The 22,976-nt window shown below is 45.6% G+C and overlaps 1 protein-coding gene across 3 annotated transcripts in view; it reads left to right on the forward strand.

Annotated features, from left to right (window-relative positions):
- The window catches only part of LOC121698048 (partitioning defective 3 homolog B-like), a 54,675-nt gene that overhangs the window by 27,573 nt on the left and 4,126 nt on the right, over positions 1-22,976 (forward strand). For all 3 annotated transcript variants that reach the window (XR_006026682.1, XM_042079763.1, XM_042079762.1), the window contains 2 exons: positions 3,173-3,282; positions 18,168-18,232. Coding sequence is in view for 2 of the 3 variants with exons in the window: in XM_042079763.1 (XP_041935697.1) it covers positions 3,175-3,282; positions 18,168-18,232 (173 nt within the window). In the remaining variant the exon portion in view is untranslated. The remainder of the gene's footprint in view (positions 1-3,172; positions 3,283-18,167; positions 18,233-22,976) is intronic.

Genomic DNA, 22,976 nt, shown 5'->3' on the forward strand with positions numbered 1-22,976 from the left:
TTCACTCTTTTTTCCCCTCTAATCCCTCCCCTTCTAATCCCTCTCTTTCCTCACGGTGCCTTTACTTTCACCCTCATCCTGCCCCTCATCCCTCTCTCCTGCCCCTCATCCCTTTCTCCTGCCCCTCATCCCTCTCTCCTGCCCCTCATCACCCTCATCCTGCCCCTCATACCTCTCTCCTGCCCCTCATCCCTCTCTGCTGCCCCTCATCCCTCTCTGTTGCCCCTCATCCCTCTCTCCTGCCCCTCATCCCTCTCTCCTGCCCCTCATCACCCTCATCCTGCCCCTCATCCCCCTCATCCTGCCCCTCATCCCTCTCTCCTGCCCCTCATCCCTCTCTCCTGCCCCTCATCCCTCTCTCCTGGCAGCAGTGGATCCATATCTGATATCTGACATTGGCAACAGACAATTGTCGATAGCAAAATCATCCTGACATTAAAACATTAAAATCATTATGTTTTATTCATCATTATGCCTTACTCATCACTTATGCTTTACATGTAAATGTGAATCAGGTTTGTAGGCCAAGTATACTTGCATATTTAAGGGATTTGGTCTCTGCATTTATCCCATCCGTGAATTAGTGAAACACAAACAGCACACAGTGAACACACAGTGAGGTGAAGCACACACTAACCCAGAGCAGTGAGCTGCCTTGCTACAGCGGCACTCAGGGAGCAGTGAAGGGTTAGGTGCCTTGCTCAAGGGCACTTCAGCCGTTCCCACTGGTCGGGGATCGAACCGGCAACCCTTCGGTTTTAAGCCCGACGCCCTAACCAGAAGGCCAAAACTGCCCTACTGTATGTTAGTCAACATGGGAAATTAAGCTTCTCATATTACGTTTTGACCAAACAGGCTATAACTTGCCCAGCTGTGCTGACTCAGCAAGTTGTGCTGACTCAGCTAGTTGTGCTGACTCAGCTAACCTGTCTGTCTTCCGTTTTTAGACACATTTTGAATCCGTGGCTCTGAATCTGATAACCTGTGCACTCTCTCATTCTCCTTATTGAGCCACAGTGCATTGACAGCATTCTCTCTACTCAAGTTTCCTGAATTTCTGAATTCTTCTGTCCAACCTCTGCACATAACGAAAGACATAATAGAAGACATAAATAACAAATATGAAGACATAAGCTATACATGACTATAGAAATCATTTTTTAATCATTTAATCATTTGTCATTATTTATTAGACATTATTTCTGATTTCAGTACTCTCAGGAGAGGGCAATGCGCAGGGTAGAGGCTGCTAGTTAAACACTGACGCTTTTTTTATTTTTGACATCCCGGCTGCGGCCCACCCGCTCCGTCAGAATAGCAGCTTTGCACTGTGTGTCCTATGCCAGCTGCCGTAGGAAGAGCAGTTTGTGATGGAGGAGCGTGGGCGGGGAGGTTGATGGAGTGGTAATAAATGAAAAAACATGATGGGACCCAACCCAACATGACCAGGATGAGAGTGATGGATGGAGGAGAGGGGGCTATTATTTACGGATTTGGATATGAGGGGTGGTTGCATGGGTGGAGGAGAGGGTGTATGGATATGATGGGTGGAGGAGAGGGGTGTATGGATATCAGGGGTGGGTTTATGGGTGGAGGAGAGGGTGTATGGATATGAGGGGTGGGTTTATGGGTGGAGGAGAGGGGGTATGGATATGATGGGTGGGTTTATGGGTGGAGGAGAGGGGTGTATGGATATCAAGGGTGGGTTTATGGGTGGAGGAGAGGGGTGTATGGATATGATGGGTGGGTTTATGGGTGGAGGAGAGGGGGTATGGATATCAAGGGTGGGTTTATGGGTGGAGGAGAGGGGGGTATGGATATGAGGGGTGGGTTTATGGGTGGAGGAGAGGGGTGTATGGATATGATGGGTGGGTTTATGGGTGGAGGAGAGGGGTGTATGGATATCAAGGGTGGGTTTATGGGTGGAGGATAGTTGAGGGAGTGCATATGGAAGAATTAGCATCATTTAATCATGGGCATAATAGCTTACATGATTTTGCCTGTGTGCATGCTCAACATTGTGTGTGTGTGTGTGTGTGTGTGTGTGGGTGGGAAGTATGGTGAGTGGGTGACACACACACACACACACACACACACACACACACACACACACACACACACACACACACACACACACACACACACACACACAATGCTGAGCACACACACATACAGACAGATGACCTGTCACCCACTCTCCTCTGTGGGGTTCTCTCATTAGAACTGTCCTCATTAGAAAAGCATTACACATGCAGCCTGATGTTATGATGCAGAAAACTTCCCACACACAATCAATATCAGCCTCAGGTTAAATTAACCATTTTAAATTCTCTCTCTCTCCCTCCGTCCCTCTCTCTCTCTCTGTTGCTCTCTCTCTCCCACTATTTCTCTGTCTCTCTCTGTGTGTACATGTATGTGTGTGTGTGCGTGTGTGTTTGTGCACAGTGTCTGCAAATGTAGATGTGACTGGTCCACCCTACCTGAACGCCTTCCTCTCTGCCTGTGAGCTTCATTAGTATGACCAACCCTCATTCACAATGCCAAAACTAGCCACAGTACATTTACATAGGTTTCTAAAATGGCAAACAGCATCCAGCTATGGTTGAAAAAAATCCCTCAAGTTAATGGATTCTCTCTATCTCCGTCTCTTGTTTTCTGTCTTCTGTCCAAACTGAAGCAACAACACCAGTGTGAGAAATGCATAGCAGTTGTATAGTTAGAATACAAAAAAAATAAATAAATATATGTCTGTCTCTGTCTCTCTCTCTGTCTCTCTCTCTGTCTGTCTCTCTCTCTCTCTCTCTCTCTCTCTCTCTCTCTCTCTCTCTCTCTCTCTCTCTCTCTCTCTCTCTCTCTTTCTGTCTCCATATCATCATATTATAGTCTTTAATGGCCCAGGTTCTTATCAATGTCATGTGCTATGGATTAACTTCCTCTTTCTCTTCTCACTCTGTGTGTGTGTGTGTGTGTTAGTTAAAGAGCGAGAGAGTGTTATAGGTTGCATTAACATACTGTAGATGAGAAGTCCTGTTAGACTATGGGTGTGTATGGTTATCAAAGTGAGCTTCAACCATTACACTGACCGCTCAGGTGTCATGACTGACCAACCACTCCCTCTTTCTTCCCCCCCCCCACCCTCTCTCTGTGTGTGTGTGTGTGTGTGTGTGCGCAGTAATGGGGAGCGGTTGCAGCAGATCAGTCAGGCGAGACCTCCAGCGCTCAGCTCCGACTTATGAGGTGGAGACTCTGCGTTGGCCCACGCAGGACTACGACCCCACACGGGTGAGCGTGTGTGTGTGTGAGCATGTGTGTGTGTGTGTGCGCGCGCGCGCGTGTGTGTGTGTGTGTGTGTTAGTGTGTGCGCGTGTGTGTGTAGGCTGGGCCTTCAACAGGCCTCTCTGGCTGCACAGTGGTGTATGTGTGTGCTTCCAAGGTGTGTGTGTGTGTGTGAGTGTGTGTGTGTGTGTGTCAGGCATGAAAACTCCTCACCTTTCGGCGAAATTTGCCATTTTGAATCCAAATTAGGGGACTTACGTGGTTCCCGCAGATCCGATGAGAAAATATTGTGGGGGAGGGGGTTACAACTGAGTAGATGCTTATGCTTATTGAGATGCTTATTCATGTCACAGGTGGGCTAGTTGAAACTTTCAACTTCTGTCAGAAAAAGACGTTGAGATTGGTGTAGCAACGTAGCATAGGCTGTTAAAGTTAGCGATATTGGACAGAAATATAGACATAACGAGTTCATTTGATTAAGAATACGTGCAGTTTGAGCCATCTAGATCGACAAAAGGTGAAGCAAATTGGCATACTTTATCAGTATAGCAAAGGCTAATGTGAATAGCTAAATAGTTGAATGAAATGCTCCTAAACTGGGCTGGTGCATTTTGTCGAGTTCAGAAACAAAAGCAGTGTTTGACATGGTAATGCTGTCTTTTAAGAAACGTTCAGTGGCCTAATCAGTAGGCCTAGTCTGTGTCTACAGGGTTTAACATGTAATGTCACACAACTTTATTGGTTGGTTAAACACACTAGCACAATGCCACAATCAGTAGTCAGTGTAAGTAGCCTAGGCTGCAGGTTAAAACATTTCAAACCAATTTTACTAATTAAAGCCTAGTCTACCTACCCAGTTTATTTATCACCTGGTTTGGTCCAACAAATATTCAGACTTATTTTATTCAGACTTATTCTAATAGTCTACTATGAGGTGTCCATTAGGCCTATGAAATCTTCAGAAATGTCTGATAACTTCAGGCACAATGAAAGAAAGAAAGAAAGAAAGAAAACTCATGTAGATTACTGAGGAGGAGAGGAGGACCAGGCTGAAGCATGTTGCCAAACACCGCAAGTGGGCTCCTTCACACTTATGCCCAAGCCAAAAAGAAGAAATAAAGGTATTTTTTTGTAAAAAATAGTCATTTTGTGTCACTCGCGCTTGTTTTGCTATGAAGCGCCCTTCTCACCTTTTTCACCCCTGACCCGTTTTCATGCCTGGTGTGCACGTGTGTGTTTGTGTGCGCGTGCATGTGCGTGCGTGTGTGTGTGTGTGTGTGCGTGTGGGTGTCTACCGAAAGCCCTGACAATGGGCATATACATGTGCACCCAAATGTTTTTACTATCTGAGGTTATAAACTGTCAACTCTTTATTGTGTGTGTGTGTGTGTGGTTTATAATGTGCTCTATTGTATATTTTGTGTGTGTCTCTGTGAGTGTGGGTGCAAGTTCTTGCCTCAGGAACCAGAGAGGCTGTATGCGTCTGTTGCTCCTCCTACGCTAAATGAGAAACGGCGTTTGGTGTGTGTGTGTGTGTGCATGTTAACTTGAAGGGTTCAGATTCCATGGAAAGATTATCCGAGTTCATCTCGCTGCTGTTTAAGGGGAAACAGTCACTTACACACACATATGCGTGTGCGTGCACACACACACACACACACACACACACACACTCACACACTCTTGCTTGACAGCCAAAGAAAGAGGTATCTGAGATTTGTTTAGCTGCTGTCATAACACATACACACATGCTCTTGGCCAATGTTACGCTGCATGTGCAATTCCTTAGTTGTGCAATACAACAATCAGTCTATAGAGCATCACCAGCTGAACCACATGTGCCTGTTCAAAAAGCACATCTATATTAATGTACACACACACACACACACACACACACACACACACACACACACACATTTAAATTCTCTATTTGGATTAGAAGATAAGCATATATCATGGCATAATCCAAATTTGATATAAAGGTGTACAACAGCAGCCAATATCCCAGTCCATTATGCACATTAGGGGCAAAGGTGGCATCCATGTCTCCATACTGTATGTAGAGGCTACCAATTACTGCTGATACAGAGCAATATCTTCTTAGCTGCATATTAAACATCTTTTTCTGTTTTTTCGGCGGCAGTTACGACGGACACACACACACACACACACACACACACACACACACAGAGGCACACTCACACAGAGGCACACACACATGTTAACACTTATAAAGAATGAATAAAGTAATCTATCCATCAATCTCTATCTATCAATCTCTATCTATCAATCTCTATCTATCTATCCATCTATCTATCTGTCTATCTATCTGTCTATCTATCTGTCTATCCCATTTTCAAATACTCATCTCCAAGTCGACCACATTGGTTAAACCTTACTCTAGACTACTCAGACAGTCAAGATAACCTGTTGTCTTTTAGACTCTTAGACTCTTTTAGACTTCTAGACCTCACACACACTCTCTCGCTCTCTCACACACACACACACACACACACACGCACACACACTCTCCTGGCACAGTGCACTTAATCCCTTCCTCTGTGCTTTGTTCCACCGCTGGGCTCTGAAGGAGAAAATCCCTCGCTTCTAGAGAAGGACGGCACAGCAGCGGCTCTGGAAGTCTGACAGGGGCCTCGGATTAAGCAAAACTTTTGTATACATATGCAGGCATACAGGTGTACACACACACACACACACACACACACACACACACACACACACACACCTACTTTCTCTCTCTCTCCCTCTCTCTGCACGTACATGTTCATGTTCACATATAAAATGCATCCAAGTCAGAGACATATTGCCCTAGAAAGACATGCACAAAGCCCCTGCACATACACACATATAGACACACACTCTGTTTTCACCTGGTTGTGATTAAATGCAAAGCCCAAGGACTCCTTCATGAAGTGTCGTCTCCCCAAATCCCTAAATTGCCCTTGAACATAAAAAGAACCCTGTTGGCTTTTTGTTGAGTGAATAAGGGATGCGAGAATTTCTCTTTGAGGTCAAAACCAGCGAACACTCCGCAGCCTTTTTCGAAACGCTGATGCGTTCAGTGGTTTTGTACATTTCCAGTGGTTCAAAAGACGTGTGTGTGTGTGTGTGTGTGTGTGTGTGTGTGTGTAGAATCTCATTTTTAATGAACTGTAGAGAGGGGTGGGTGAGGGTGCTTGAGGTAAGTGGAGAGGTGAGGCCTGAGGACAGAGGGATAGAGCTGGACAGGAAGGCCAACTCTGTGCTCCAGAAAAGGAACCGAAAATATCTATTTGTTTTTATATTTTGCAGGTGACATTGAAAGCTGCTTTTACATAGAGGTAACACAATGGGCAGAGACAGGATGGAGACTGTAGATGAGGGGATGATAGAGAGAGAGAGAGAGAGAGAGAGAGAGATGAAAATAAAGACAGAGAGGGTGGCAGTCAGATACCTGATTGGTTATTGCACATGGCCTTGGGGACTCTGTGTGTGTGTGTGTGACTGTGACTCTGTGTGTGTGGCCTCACTCTCCTCTCACTGCTCTTTTTTGCTGCCACAGCTGTGTTAAACATTTCAAGAACGCAATTACACTCGAGTGCATTTCAGCACACACAAGGTCGCTCTCCATTCAGTGTGTGTGTGAGAGTGTGTGTGTATGTGTGTATATGAGCCATTGTGTTCATATACAATTGCATGTTGTGAATAAACCCTCCCCTCCACTTTGAATAAACTTCTAAACCAAGCCAAACCATGCCTTGTTCCCCAGACTAGAGCTATTCCATGCACCTTGGAGAGGGAGAGAACTGTGGCTATTAAAAAGCCCTGAGTGTCTTTTTCTGGCGCGCTGCTCACACGCTGGACTGCTGCGCTGATGATGTCATGCCGTCTGTGGGCCTCTCTGCGCTACACTAGGCATCCACTGGCCGCTGCGTTTTTTTTTTTTAGATGTTTTCCGATCATGTTGCTTGGTTACAGTGTGAAGTGTGTACAGTGCATGTATGGCCCCAGGGCGTGTGTGTGTGTGCGCGTGCGTGCGTAGGTGTATGTGTCTGCATGTGTGTCTGTGCACATCACCTCAGGCGCAAATAAATCTGACCCTGCTCCTGACATCCTCACACCTACTCCTTCTGCCCCACTGCAGGCAGTGGGCGCGCACACACACACACACACACACAAACAACACACTTACTGTACACACACTTAAATTCTCTCTCTCTCTCACTCGTTGTCTGTTCCGCATTTCTCATTCCCCTCGCTGTGTGAGTGTTGGCCTGAGGTGTGACCACAGTGAAGACATGAAAAATCAGTATTGAGAGAAGTGCACACTCTCACACTCGTTCTCTCTCTCTCTCTCTCTCTCTCCCTCTCTTGTTCTCATCCCCCCATCTCTCCCCCATCTCTGTGTTGTTTCGTATCTGATGGCGTGGCATCGATCACCCTGATGATGTTTTAATGTGAGGGGGGGGGGGGGCGTTTCTCGTGCGTAAACACTCATTACAGCCGCCTCGACTGGCTAAATAAATAACGCCGGGGCTAATTAATAAATAACCACCGACGTCGTTAAAGCGCGCGAGCAGGACGTCGCCCCTCCCGGTTCTCTCTCCGTGATTGATGGGCACGCATCTCGTCCTGTGGCTGTCTCCAGTGCATCCTGGGAATGCCGGCACTGTCCCGTGGCAAACGACCATGCGGCGTCTGCGGTACAGTTTTGGCTCTCACGAGCGGTTCGGGCAGAAGCCCGGTTTTAATGACGCGAGCCACCGCCGCTAATGGCTAACGACGCCGCACATATGCTTGGCTGCAGGGCTGTGTAATGAGCTGCTGTTTGCTGGAGGGGGTCAGTCACAGGGGCGTCTGTTCATTTTTTTCGAGTAGCTCCGCATCAACTGATCTGGGATCAGCGCGCCGCATGTTGGTCGCTCTGCGCTCCACCGCTGGTGCTGTTCCCAGCTCATCTGTAGTCGGAGGGGCCGCTGGCGGCGTTTTAAGGCCAAAGTTTGATGGATGTGCTGCAGAGGGTGCAGGGTGTGGAGCGATTGGTATGGAGATGGAGGGAGAGATCAGCCAAATGAGAGATGGGGGAGAAAAGTAGAGAGAAAGCACATATACAGAGAGGAGGACAGAGATCTAAGTAAATGTATCAAATATAAATCTGGGAGGAGAGAGAGACTATTGTTTGTTTATGTTAGTGTGTGTATATGTGTGTGTGTGTCTGTCTGTCTGTCTCTTTCTCTGTCTATCTGTATGTATGTATGTGTGGGTGTCTGTGTATCTGTCTGTCTTTCTGTCTGTCTGTCGGTATGTATGTATGTATGTATGTGTGGGTGTCTGTGTGTCTGTCTGTCTGTCTGTCTGTCTGTCTGTCTGTATGTATGTATGTATGTATGTGTGGGTGTATGTGTGTCTGTCTGTCTGTCTGTCTGTCTGTCTGTCTGTCTGTCTGTATGTGTGGGTGTCTCTCTGTGTGTCTGTCTGTATGTGTGGGTGTCTGTGTGTGTGTGTGTGTGTGTCTGTGTGTTGTCCTCACTTTGAGACATGACCGTAGTTACCCTGGTGCATGTATTTCAGCAGCTGAGCGTTTTTGATGACTAAGCTGCACACATGATTGTAGTGTGTCCGTCAGGGCCAGACACACACACACACACACACACACACACACACACACACACCAGACACACACATATACAACCCTCCCTCAAGAAAACATTTGTCATTTTCTGTTGCTCGATCTTTAAACAACATCCATGCCCGGGAGTGACGCACTGTCTCAAGTGCTTCGACAGATAGTAGTGCTGCTTCTTTCTTCTTCTTTTTTTTTTTTTAAATGGCAACTACAAATTGCTAGTGTCCCCATGGCTCATGAATCGGTTGGCGCTGAAAGATTGAAGGTTTTTGCCCGGCTGAGCACAATTACAGAACACATAATTACACGTGTCTGTTGGGGGAAAGAGAGCGCCAGAGAGAGAGAAAGAAAGAAAGAAAGAAAGCAAGTGGGAGAGAGGGAATGAAAAAGAGCAACATATTTTTCCCTGTTGTGTGATCCTCTACGAATAACAGAATGATGACAGAGGCAGCTGAAATTGGGAAATTGCAGTTGTTACACGATTCGAAGCGTCCCACAAGTGTTTTAATGTGCGACGAGTGTTCTTGGCGTTTGCACTCTGTACAGTAGCTGAAATTCAGAGATGGGTATTGCAGCCTACTGCGAGAGAGTGCAGATTGTAGGGTTGTTTTTTTTCCAGCATAGAGAGGGTTTATTCACTAAGTGCACTTAGGCGCTGGTTGAATGAGTGAATTTGCGGTTATTAAGGTTGTGTGTAAGTGGCTCCAGTGTTTGAGAAGGTGGACTGGAAACCTATGTTGATGTTGGATGGGTAATTGAGAAGGGGGGATTGTGGTTGTCAAATGTTTTTTTTACCACCGCTGTGGTGCACATTGTTTGAGTGAGTGAATGAGCGAGTGAACAACTCTCAAAATGATTGGGAGCTGTTAGACTTGGAAAGTATCAGTGTGTGTGTGTTGATGGGTTTGTAGGTGTGGGAGTGGGTATGTGTTTGTATTTATATGGGTGTGTGTGTGTGTGTGTGTGTGTTGATGGGTTTGTAGGTGTGGGAGTGGGTATGTGTTTGTATTTATATGGGTGTGTGTGTGTGTGTTGATGGGTTTGTAGGTGTGGGAGTGGGTATGTGTTTGTATTTATATGGGTGTGTGTGTGTGTGTGTGTGTTGATGGGTTTGTAGGTGTGGGAGTGGGTATGTGTTTGTATTTATATGGGTGTGTGTGTGTGTGTGAGGAACAGGGGGAAGAGTTGAAGGGGGGGAGGAGAGGGTGAAAGGTGGGAATGAAATTAAGTTTTAGAGTATTAATGATGTAGACTCACACACACACACACACACACACACACACACACACACACACACACACACACACACACACACACACACACACACAGTGAAAGAGAGGCTCATTGGAATGATTGAGGACTTGTAACTGGGTCAGATATTAGGTATGTATGTAATGTAAGTAACTTATGTATTGTAAAGCCACCAATTACCAACCCTTTCATTCGAAAATGTTTTTTAATACTTCAAAATAACATTTGATAAATATATTTACATTTTAAGATAAATACATTTTTCAGTAGCCATAGGTGTGTAGATTTGAACAAAATCTAGTTTGGTTCTTAGTAGGGCTTTTACTGCCTGAAATATCCGATTTTGTTGATCACACTCAGAGTTTAGTGCTGGGCTGGTGGGTGCCTATTTCCAAACTTTCTCACGGCACAGTTAGACCGAGAATTCTCGTCGCAAATCAAAATTCCACTGGAGCTCCAAGCGGATTTGTACACCTTACAACACTGTTTACAGCTCTTCGAGTCACGGTAAAATGTAATTTTTGGTACTTAGCTAATTTAGATACACTTATGGTGTGGTTGCTTACGTTTCTTTAGGAATCCGCTGTCTTGGTTTGTATAGAAATGAATATTAAGTGACACATACACGTGAGGTTGGAAATACGGGACGGTTGGTAATAGGCAACGTTCCTATATGTATACATGTATGTAACTTTTGTGAGAGTCTGTCTCATATTAAATTAGTGTGTGTGTCTGGTTGTCTGTGCCATGTTCTGCGTTATGGTTTATGTCTTAGCAATAGACTTGCAGAAAGTTCTGTTACATTTGTTCTGTGAACTGCAGTCATTCTTCTGACGAGGAGTTTGACCATAAAGAGGTATACTTTTATATAGCCAAGATTCCCAAAGGCTATTTCAAAACTTATCTAATTAGAGCCATAACTGGCATCTCTCTGCACCCACCTCTCTCCAGTGGCCATCTTAAATGTGTGTCCATTCTCTCATTCCAGCAGGCATTCACACAATCACATTTAAATACCAAATAAAAGAAAAGTAATAAAATCACCACTCCGCTCGTGGGTTCTGCGATCGGATAAAGGTCACCACCAGACTGCGGCAGTCACAGGGGCATGCCACTCAAAGGAGGCCCAAATTGGCGCCACCATCTGCTGCTAACAAGGCCTGGGAGCTGCAGGAGCTGCTGGTGGTGGTGGCAGCAGGATGGGGGGGGGGGGGGGGGTTGAAGGATGGCGTCTGGGCGCAAGGCTGTGGTGTTTAGGGCACATTAAAGGGGTATTGGACTGTGGCAGTGGGACATCAAAGGCCCTCCAAACCCCTCCCTTCTGGCCCACACAGAGCCTACTGAGGTCCCCCAGGGGGAGGGGAGGCGATAAGGCTGCAATACTAGACCCGATTAGGGCCCTCGTGGAAGAGAGAGAGAGAGAGGGGGGGGGGGGGGGGGGGGGAACCAAGTGAGAGAGACAGAGAGAGAAAGAAAGTGGTGGTGGTGGTGTATAAAAGGAAATGAGCCTGAGTCTGCAGCCTTCATCACAAACACTGAATGCAGCCCTAAGGAGCACACCAAGCAATTTGTGCCCAGTCAGGTACCCTTCAGAAACACCATGGAGAAATGCACCCAAATCTACTTAAATACAGTCGAAGCAATGGGCCTGTCAGAATAATGAGCGTCATTACAGTGCTCTCCAAAGGAACACAGGCTTTGTGAGCTTTCTGCTTGACGCTGTGTACAATTTCAGATGTAAAGACTGTCATTAACATTTAATAACCTTGTTATCAAAGGTAGCTCTTAACCAGGGTTGGCCCTTTTGGTTGGAGACGCTGAGGAGGTAGAGTTGGTGGGATTACAGAATAAGCCCTGTGGTGGAATGATATGTTTGTCTGCCTCCTTAGTGAGCTTTCCAATTTAACTCTCTGTGACTTTTTCATGAGACCTTTCAAATGGAGACCTTTGATACAGCTGCAGTCTTATCACAAGACATTTACATAGCTTGAAGTCCCCGCTGACATTTACACAGGACTAAAGTTTTAGAAATATTGAAAGTGTAGATGTTGCCTTCCTGGTGCTTTTTTTTTCTTCTTTTTTCTCCTAAGCACATGAGCCTGCATAGGGAGGATTTTCAGCACAATTTTGTGACGCGTCTGGAGACGAGTTTTGTCTGAACACGTCGAGCGCCGTCCCCCTTCAGTGGCACCCGCACAGCTGGGTGAGCCTGGCATGACGCTGGCAGCCTGGCATGGGAGTGCTTTATTTGTATTTATTTACTTATGTATTTATTTGTTTTACGCATTGTTGTCAGTGGCCAAGTGTTCTTTGGGGCCCAGGTTGCAGCAGTGCAAGGCACAGCAGGAGTTTTGTAGTCAGAACCGCGTCTTTCCTTCTGCCTTTTGGCTAAGTCCTCTCTGAAAAGGGCTTTTCGGTGCTCAGTCGAAATCAATGGAATATCATTACTGAGATGAGGAGAGAATGAAAACTCAACTCCATTAGTCGCATTATGGAGATTTTGCCAAGCAATGATGGGCGGTCATGCCAGCTGTCAGTGGGGAGTGTGTGTGTGTGTGTGTGTGTTTGTGTCTTTATGCACATATGCCGTTTGTAAGAAGCTCACTGTTGGACAACGCTAATTAGCGTGTTGAGTAGGAAGGGGCCAGACACGAGAAGCTATTTCTGCCTCTTTAGATGAGCGAAATAGATGGGGGGAATTAAATCAGTATTTTAGTCTTTGTCACCACATCAGCTTTCTGCTGTTGCCATGCCATAACTTTGCATTGTGTGACCACCACAACACACACACACACCACGCACACACACGTATGCAGTACACACTTATACAAACAGATGCATACTAACAGCTCTCTGCTTCCTGGTAGTTTTGGGGGTGGTCCTTGAGCCTTGCATTGATGGTAATTGTTAGGTGTGTGTGTGTGTGTGTGTGTGTGTGCGCGTGTGTGTGTGTGCACGTCAGTGCATGTTCTCCTCATCAGCATGGTTGCAATAAATGCTGCATAGATTAACAAATACATCATTTGTTTATAGCCTTTCAGTGATGGTCAATGACTTAGACAGCGCCTTTAATAAGTGTATTCTAATTACCTGATTATCTACAATCTGCCTCCTGTGATTATCCTGCTCAGTCTGTATGGTTTTCTAACTGCTACCAGAATTCATTTTTATTCCCATAGCCTGTGTTTAAATGCCATTTTCCAGCAATAATGCACGAGACATTGACTTTGTTCAGAGTAAATTGCAGCATTCATATCAAATTGCAGTCTGTTGTGTTTGAGTGCATTCAGTGTGTGTAAAACGTTTGGCCCCATTTATTAGTGTGTGTGTGTGTGTGTGTGTGTGTGTGTTTGTGTTGTTCCCATAGCTCTGCAGTGCACACTGTGACCTTGCCCTTCATGCTGCTTTGCAGAGTGTATGTGTCTGTCACTGTGTGTGTGTGTGTGTGTGTGTTTGTATTTGTGTTTGCTCAGCCTTCAGTGCTGCGTAAATACCATTGATCTAATCTTTGCACATCCATATGCATGACCTCAGCCTGTTTATATGAGTGTGTGTGTGTGTGTGTGTGTGTGTGTGTGTGCGCGCGCGCATGTGTAATGGGGTGCCCAGCATTGGTATGCTCTGTGTGGTGTCCTGTGTGGACACACACGCGCACACACACACACACCGTCCATCCATGCCATTTTAGTAGTGGTAAATGAATCTGACTCTTGGCACCAGCTCATTATGATGCTCAATAAGCATCTCCCGGCGACTCCTGCTCAAATCGTCATGGTAGCTGAGCAGAGGTGCTGCATCTCCCCTGGCAGACACAGTTGCAAACCACACACACACACACACACACACACACACTCTTTCTCTCTCTCTCCTCTTCTTCCTCGCAAAGGTGGGCACAAATACATCAAAAACTATTTTGTTACAAACTACAAATACTGGCTCATAAAATATAACAAAATAAAATACAAAATACTGATGTGAAAATACAAGTAATTAGTAATTTGAAAATACAAAAATACACTCACAATAATCATGGTATACCAACTTTTAAAAGAAACTACAAAGCATATTATTGAAAACATATCTCCAAGAGACATACTATTTTCTGATTGGCTGGCAGAGGTCGATTAATTCTGTATATTGGGGGTCCTATGAAGTAGATCTGGTAAAATAAATGAATCAGCGTCCCATATCAATAAACGACTGATGATTTGAACTGACAACAAGCAGGCTTTGCAAAAGTGGAATCAACTGTAACAAAGCAAACTACTGGTGGAAAAACACACACCAACCAGTTTACTTCAAGACCAAATTAGCACTCTGGGAAAAAAAAAACTTGATCCAAGGAAACACACGGAGACGAAAGTAGCCGTTGAACTGTCAATACTACAAAGTGACACAGCCTGAATAACACCAATGCAACACTGAGCAGTAGAGTGAATGTATATTCTGCAGAATATTTAACCCAATTTAAGATCTGCGCAAAATCTGAGGCTGGAGCAGCTGATGTCTTGGCAAATTTTCTTGTTAACCGAATATATACCCATGAAGCTATGGTCACAACCCCAATAACTGTCCGCAACCATATTCTTCAGCTGGCAAACAGCTATCAGCAAAACAAACATAAAAACCTGAGATACAAGCAAAATAAAGAGCTGACCGACAGACTGCTGGTTAGTTTTGTCAAATAAATAGCTGATGGACGAAGTGAGGTTAGTAAAAGCTGAGTTATGAAGAATAAATAGAATAACATCCTGTAAGTTGTCCCAATATACAGAATTATTTACAGGTGCAAAAAACACATACACATACAGCAAACATCTTCTCACTATCCGCTAGCAGCCTGTCCCCTGAACACATTGTAAAAAAACACTCTGTAACAGCCCAGGCTCCACAAACGGCAACAAAAACAAACTGGTGCAGCCTGCACCACGAAACATAACAAACAGTGTTCCAGCCAATAACAGGCGAGATGCACGTTTAGGAGAGTTTCAATTAGAGCTGAATATTGGGAATTGTCCAATGGATATCACCGGGCACACTGCCTATTCTTATTGAGTAACCCCCTACGCAACAAGAAACAGCAAAGAAAAAAAACTTTAACCGACAAAACCAGGTTCACCAAGATTCTGGCCTTTGGCTCCTGGACTATGATAAGCATAGCTTATTGGCATGGCTATAGGTAGTATATTTAACTGAATTATGAAATTTTGGCTTAGCCTATTTGAGAAAAAAATGACAGATTTTTCACAAGTATTTAAGTATTTGAAATACTCTAAATACAACCCCTCAACATATTTTGTTACAAAGTACATTTGATTTTTTCCAATCCTGCAAAATACAAATTACAAAATACGCTAAAGTAATTAAATATGTATTTAAAATACATATAATTAAAATAATGCCCATGTCTGCTTCCTCGCTCCCTCTCTTTGACAAGTACACACTTACACACGCCCTTTCTCTCACACATAAACTCACTTTCTCTCTCACACACACACAGGCACACAACAGCCCCTCTGGCATCATGAGTCATGCACAAATCTTTGAAGCCCCCCTGCAGTGCTACTTCTTTGCATCTTTCTGACACACACCCCCTTTCTCCGTCTTCACCTGCCTGAGTTAGTGTCTGCGTTGGTGTCTGCCTGTGTTAGTGACCTGAGAGAGGACGGCGGTCAGTCCCACGACACTCAGGCACGGCGTTCAGTCAGGCCCGTGATGTTTCACGTGTGTGTTGGTGGGCCGAGGTGGACTTGCGTAACGGTGGGACGGGAGAGCAGTGGTGGACTGTCCGAGTTGAGTGAGCGTGCGTGCGAGAGAAGAGGAGAACACACCAGATGTATGATGTGATGAACATGGACGGAGACAGAAATACACACGCAGCCACGCACGCACGCGCGCACACACACACTGGCCGAATAACACACACACTCACACATATGTGATCTCAGAAATAAACACAAACATGCATGCACAAAGATGCATGCATGAGCACATGCACACACAGACACAGACACACACACACACACACACACACACACACACACACACACACGCCGAATAACACACACTCAAACATACGTGATGTCAGAAATACACACAAACACACATGCACATGAAGACACACGCATACACACACACACACACACACACAGACACACACATGCATACACACACACACACACACACACACACACACACAGACACACACACACACATACATTAAGTGCAGTCAGCAGCTGGAAAAGTGGGTTTCGTAAGACACTTCCGTGTGAAGCCGTGCAGAAAAAAGGGAAAGTAATCTACTTATCCACAGGGCCAGTCTTCTCCTCTCCCCTCTGCCTTCGGACTGTCCAGACCTTAAAAGGTCAGAGAGAGAGAGAGAGAGAGAGAGAGAGAGAGAGAGAGAGAGAGAGAGAGAGAGAGAGAGAGAGAGAGAGAGAGAGAGAGAGAGAGAGAGAGAGAGAGAGAGAGAGAGAGAGAGAGAGAGAGAGAGAGAGAGAGAGAGGACATGGACTTAGGGAAAGGGCGATCGAGAGACAGAGAGATGAAAAAAAAAAAAAAAGGTGTTTGGGGAGAAAGATAAACGAAAAAGGCAAAAGAGTGCGGTAGAGGTGGATTGAAGAGAATGTTCTAGAATAGTTCCTGAGAATAATGGCAGAGTGGATGCGCCAGTGAAAGGGAAGAAAGAGGATGGCGCGACAAAAGCCTCGTCTCCCAGGTGACCCATGATGATCGTAATCACCTGCCTCGTCCCACTCCCACAGCTGACCTTTCGGACCTTCGCTCCTCACCCTCGACTCCACCTATCCTCGACTCCGCCTCCACCGCCTCGCTTCGCTCTCTCTCGGAGACGCCTGGCCCCGCCGAGGCTCCTTTGTGTGGAGAAAGATCACGTTTAGCATGCAGAGACTGACCGCTCCTGCGTGGCCTCTCGGCTGCTGGGAGTCAGGGCTAGTTCTCTCTCTCTCTCCCCATTTTTTCTCTTCTACGCTCTCTTTCTCTCTCTCTCTCTTTCTCTCTCTCTCTCATTTTTCTGTCTTTCACTCGGTGTAGGTCACTCTTGCTCTCTCTCTGTCTCTTCCGTCGGATTTGGCGGATATGTTTTCATAAGTGTCTTTATTGAGACAAATGCCACCATTTCCCCTTTGAGTTAGCTGGTGTTTACATAATGTGCCTAACCTTCAGCTGTCACAATCATTCATGTCCACAAGGACCCAACATACATGCTCGCGTGCACACACACACACACACACACACACACACACACACCCCACACACACACACACACACACTCATACTCACACACACACACACACACTCGCTCTCTCTCACATAGATACACACATAAGCAAAACCACCCCTCAAGCATCAACACACACATTCAAACACCAGTACACATCCACAGATGCACTAAATCACCTCGGCACACTTGCAGATAAACACAACTTACAACACGCAGCAAACACTGAGCCACACACAGATATACACACATGTTGAGAATTACGCACACACACACACACACACACAGAGAGAGAGAGAGAGAGAGGATAAAGTATAGCATGCTGGTAAATGATGTTTAGACAGCTCACTAAGGCAGATTTAAATAAGAAGTATACATGTGTGTGCGTGTGTGTGTTAGCATGGAAGAGGGCTGGAATGTGTGTTGGGAAGTGGTTAATGATGTCTGCTAAAAGGAATCACATTTTTAACCATGTGACTCGTTGAAGTTAATCAAGCTCTTCCTCTGTGTGTGTGTGTGCGCTTGTGTAAATGATATAAAGACTCTTCCTGTTTGCTGTAACTAGAGAAGGTCTTCAAACAAGTCTGATCTCCCCCTTACTCACATTCCCACAATTATTCCCTAATCCAGACCTACACACACACACACACGGACACAGACACATCCGATAGCCGCCCACTCAGAGATAAAGAAATGTAGACACAGAGTGACACGCATATAAATAGTCGTGTTTAACCCTCTAATGTCCCGTTGTGTCTTCACGTGTTTACACAGATTCCAATGAGTGCTGCTGACCAGCGGATGGCTCCCCGATATGAAGATGTGTATTCTCTCCAAAGGTGAGTGTGTGTGTGTGTTTGTGTGCGTGTGCATGATTGCATGTAGACGTATGGATGTAGGATGTGCACCCATTCAAAAGGAAAGTCCAGTGGGACTCACCCCAACATAACTCTCACACACACACACACATACACACACACACACACACACACACAGAGCGACTAATCCTCTTTAGAGCTCCTAATTAAATCTGGAGTGCTTGCCTGCAGAGGGCCTTTCCCATCCAGAGTTCACCTGATCCTCTCTCCCTGCACAAACAAACGAACACACACACACACACACACACACACACACACACGCACACGCAGAGTCACACACCCATACCCATAGGTCCATAGTCACACACAAAGACATAGACATATAGAAAACTGAAACAACACTCCATCTCACACACACGCTCACACACGCACACACACACTCTGACAAACGGCACCACAGAAACATATATATATATACATACATACATACATACATATATATATAATGTGTGTGTGTACTGGGCGTGGTTGGCACACACTCGGCTCGTGTGCACACACTCCTTCGTGTGTGTATGATCCCAGATGTGTCCCCCAGCGGTTCCAGAAGGACCAGCCGGGAGAGGAGAAGCTAAACAGCAGGGCGGCGCCTAAACGCCTTGTTGTTGTTATTGGTGTTGTTATTGTTACCGTTGTTCTCAGAGAAGGCAATGTCTGTCTTAATTGGAAGGAGATGTTTATCTTAATAGGAAGGAGATGTCTGTCTTAATTGGATATTGAAGCTAAGCACTTTCATACTGTTCTCCAATTTCTGGATCTCATAGAGGCGCGTGAATATTAGTGATAGTGTGTGAAGATTATGGCTCCATAAAGGTAAGGTATTAGTAGATAATATATTATATGGAACATAACAGTGAAACAGTGCTGAACGGCCTTGGTGTTGTTTTCAGCGGTGAGAAAGTTAGTTCCCAGTTTGTAGATTGCATCAAGGCATCTTTATGTTCAAAGTGCTAATAGATTATTGTGTCGAAATCAATTGGCACATTGAATTCTATGGCACATGTATATCTCATCACCCATGAGCAAGTGCAAATGATCACCATCTCTCTCTCTCTCTCTCTCTCTCTCTCTCTCTCTCTCTCTCTCGCTCCCTCTGCTTTCAGCCGTCAGCTTGTTCAACATTTGCTGACTTGTTTTCACTGCCCTTACCTCCCTCCTCCACCCCCATCCCCACCAAAAAAAACCAGTTTGACGACTCGCGCCCCAAAATCTTTTCTTTTTCTACCCACCACCCCCGACCTCAGAAGTGTTTTTGCTGGGGAGGGAGAGAGAGGAGGGCTGCGGTGGGAATGAAAGCCATCTCTCCGCTCACGTCTCTGTGTCTCTACGGGCCCTCAGGCCCCTCATTCAAACCCATTTCCCTTTAAATGACTAGCACTGCCAAGCCGCGCTCTCGCATTAGCATATTCCGCTCCCTCCTGCTTTTCCACACACACACTTTTTCTCTCTGGCGGCTCCTCTTGCCGTCTCTCTCTCTTTTCTCTCTCTCTCTTTCTTTCTTTCTTTCTTTCTTTCTTTCTTTCTCTCTCTCTCTCTCTCTGTCTCTCTTGTTATGTGTCTCCCTCTCTCTGGTTTGTGTTTTGAAGGGGAAGGAGAGGAACACTACACTGGCCCTGCTGCACTTTTCTTTGCTTGAGTCTGTGTTTGCCTCACCATATATCAAAATATGCGCACACACACAAATGCACACACAAATGCTCACACACTCACACTAATACACACACACACACACACACACACACACACACACACACACACACACACACACACACACACACACAGTAGGACTTGTGACCACCTAGGTAGGCCTGTGTTGTTGTCCTCTGAGAAAAACTTAAGTTCATCATTGAAATTAGGCTCCCAGTCACCGGCTTGCTTTCCTCACAAAGCTTGGCTCTGATTGGCTACCCTATGGTTTGTGTCCGTGTGTAATTGCATTACATGGCTTATAGGGCGGCGATGTGGCATATTGCTGGCATGCTAGTGTTCTCCAGGGCGTCTCTAATCATATTTTTGTCCCACAGCTGGTGACTAGGGCCTCAGAGCCTGTGTGTGTGTGTGTGTGTGTGTGTGTGTGTGTGTGTAGGTGTGTAGGTGTTTGGATGAGTACTGAGCTTGGGTCAGTTTCAATTAAATTTAAGTTAATTTAGGCCGCAATTGAATTAGCAACAGAAGTCGAAGCTCTATCCTTGGGTAGGCAAGGTTCCTGTTTCCTGATTAAAAATAATGGAATAATAAAGAACTTTGTTGCCCATTCTGAGCATGTGTGGGGATGTTTAAGGGGCCATGTCACAACTTCAATGCTGTAATTGATTTCGAAGACAGGATGTCCTTGTAAGTTTTTTTCACGGGTCACATTTGTCATTTTAAATGTGTGAACCTACTTGGATTCTTCTTTCGTGTTCTTTGATTTTTCCATTTTAGTGTTAAGTGTAAATTTGTCTAATTTTGTCTTCAATTATGCCTTTGTTTTTTGCCTCAGATAGAGTTTGAGCACAGAATTGTCATAACGTTGATTCAAGACAGACACTCGAAAATAAGCTAGGTGGAATTAGCCCTTGGGTTCATTGGGGTTTGTTAGAGTGAGTCAAAGCTCTCCTGGTGCACAGAGACAAGGAGTCTGTGTGTGTGTGTGTGTGTGTGTGTGTGTGTGTGTGTGTGTGTGTGTGTGTGTGTGTGTGTGTGTGTGTGTGTGTGTGTGTGTGTGTGTGTGTGAGAGAGAGCGCAAGTACAAATGTGGATGGATATGTTTGTGTGTGTGTGATGGAAACGGGGTGTGACAAGCATAAAAAGAGACACTGCAGAGACTAAGATGAGAGAGCGAGGGAAATAATATTGGTTTCTTCGGGGCTCAGACGGCAACATGTTTGTGTGTGTGAGTGTCCATGTGTATGTGTGGCTGTGAGTGTGTGTGTATGGCTTTGTGTGTGTGTGTGTGTGCGCGCATGTCTGTGTAGGAGTCTGTTTGTGTGTGCGCACGCATGTCTATGTAGAAGTCTGTGTGTGTGTGTGCGCGCATGTCTGTGTAGGAGTCTGTGTGTGTGTGTGTGTGTGTGTGTGTGTGTGCTCGTTCAGTCTGGGCCCTCAGGGTGTCCTGAGGAGACCTGTGGGAGAACTCCACTGCACTCCACTCTGGTCTACGCCTTCAACCTCCGCCTCAGAGAGAGCCTGCACAGCCTGCCAATGCTGTGTGTGTGCGTTATTCTGAGTGTATCTCTCTCTCTCTCTCTCTCTCTCTCTGTCTCTGTCTCTCTCTCTCTCTCTCTCTGTCTCTCTCTGTCTCTCTCTGTGTCACTCTGTGTCTCTCTGTATCTCTCTCTCTCTCTCTCTCTCTCTCTCTCTCTCTCTCTCTGTCTGTCTCTGTGTCTCTCTGTGTCTCTCTCTGTCTCTCTGTCTCTCTCTGTACACACAGACAGTCAGACCGAGACAGACGACTCTAACTCCTCACGGCAGTACAGTGGTGTGAATCAGCTCGAGGAGTGCACACTCACACGCTTATTTCTCCCCTCTGGCCCACTTTCCTAAACGGCCTCTCCTCTGCTGAGACCACAAGGTCAAGCCTCATCAGGAGACGAACACTTGGACCGCCAGAATGAAAAACAAACACCCACCTCATCCACACGCTCACATTTATACATATTTTTTTTAAAAACTGCATTAGTATGGCAGGTCTATATAGACAAAGCACTACCAAATACTGGTTACAAACAGTAGTTGGAGAACTGTTTCTGGATCATATGTGGTGATTCATCTTAAAACCAGTCTCACACAAACAAAAAACCAGAATCTCTCACTGACTTTGTTTTTATATTCACTGATTGTTAAAACCCATCTTCATTAAATGTTGCCTCTGGCAAAAACATGCAGACACAATGGTGCTGGTGCCATGATTGGCACCTAGTGGGGTTTTAGTGATCAGCGCACCCAGTAGGAGACTGTAGAAATCCCATGTGGCTACTAAGACTACTGTTTTCCCACTGAATGATGTGACTAGATGAGCGATTAAACAGCTCGGGAACGTGGACAGATTAGAATGGCGTCATAGAGGCCAGTTAGTCGCTGGACTCCTCTGCTTTCTCCTCCTCAGGAAGGCTATTTCACAGATAAAGTATGTTTTCACTGTGGCCTTTCTGTTGCCACTGTGTGAGTCTTCCTCTAAGAATGTGATGTTTGTTTAGTGGTTGAGATAAAGCAGTGCACTAACTACGGAGTGCTGCCCATCTCTCTGAGGCCCTTCCGAAGTGAACTGGGGTCAAGAATGCTGTGGTTGAAAGGGCTTCCGGAGTTGACCTCGGCTATAACAGCAAGTAAACTCTCACACTCTCTGGAGTCTCATTTAACAGAGAGTGAGTGTGACTACTAAATCACAAACTCAGACTGACACACACACACACACACACACACATACAGTACACACACACACCACACACCACCCAAGCACAGGGCCTATTTTAAAGGCTGGACCTTCAGTCATTTCAACTGATACTCTTCGTTTCATCATTATTGGGGAAAATAACCACATTTTTATTCATTTTTTTCTTTCTTTTTCATGAAGTCGTCGCCATTTCTCCTCTCCCATTTTATTGCTATTTTCTTATTGCTATTTCCCCCTCTCCTCACTCCTCGGCCGGGTAAATAAAGTGCGGCGGCACTGTGGCCCTAACTGAGTTTGCCGCGAGGCAGAGAAGCCGTAATGAAATCAGCTTTT

The sequence above is a fragment of the Alosa sapidissima genome, chromosome 23 (assembly GCF_018492685.1).
Source record: "Alosa sapidissima isolate fAloSap1 chromosome 23, fAloSap1.pri, whole genome shotgun sequence".
Classification (NCBI taxonomy): Eukaryota; Metazoa; Chordata; class Actinopteri; order Clupeiformes; family Clupeidae; genus Alosa; species Alosa sapidissima.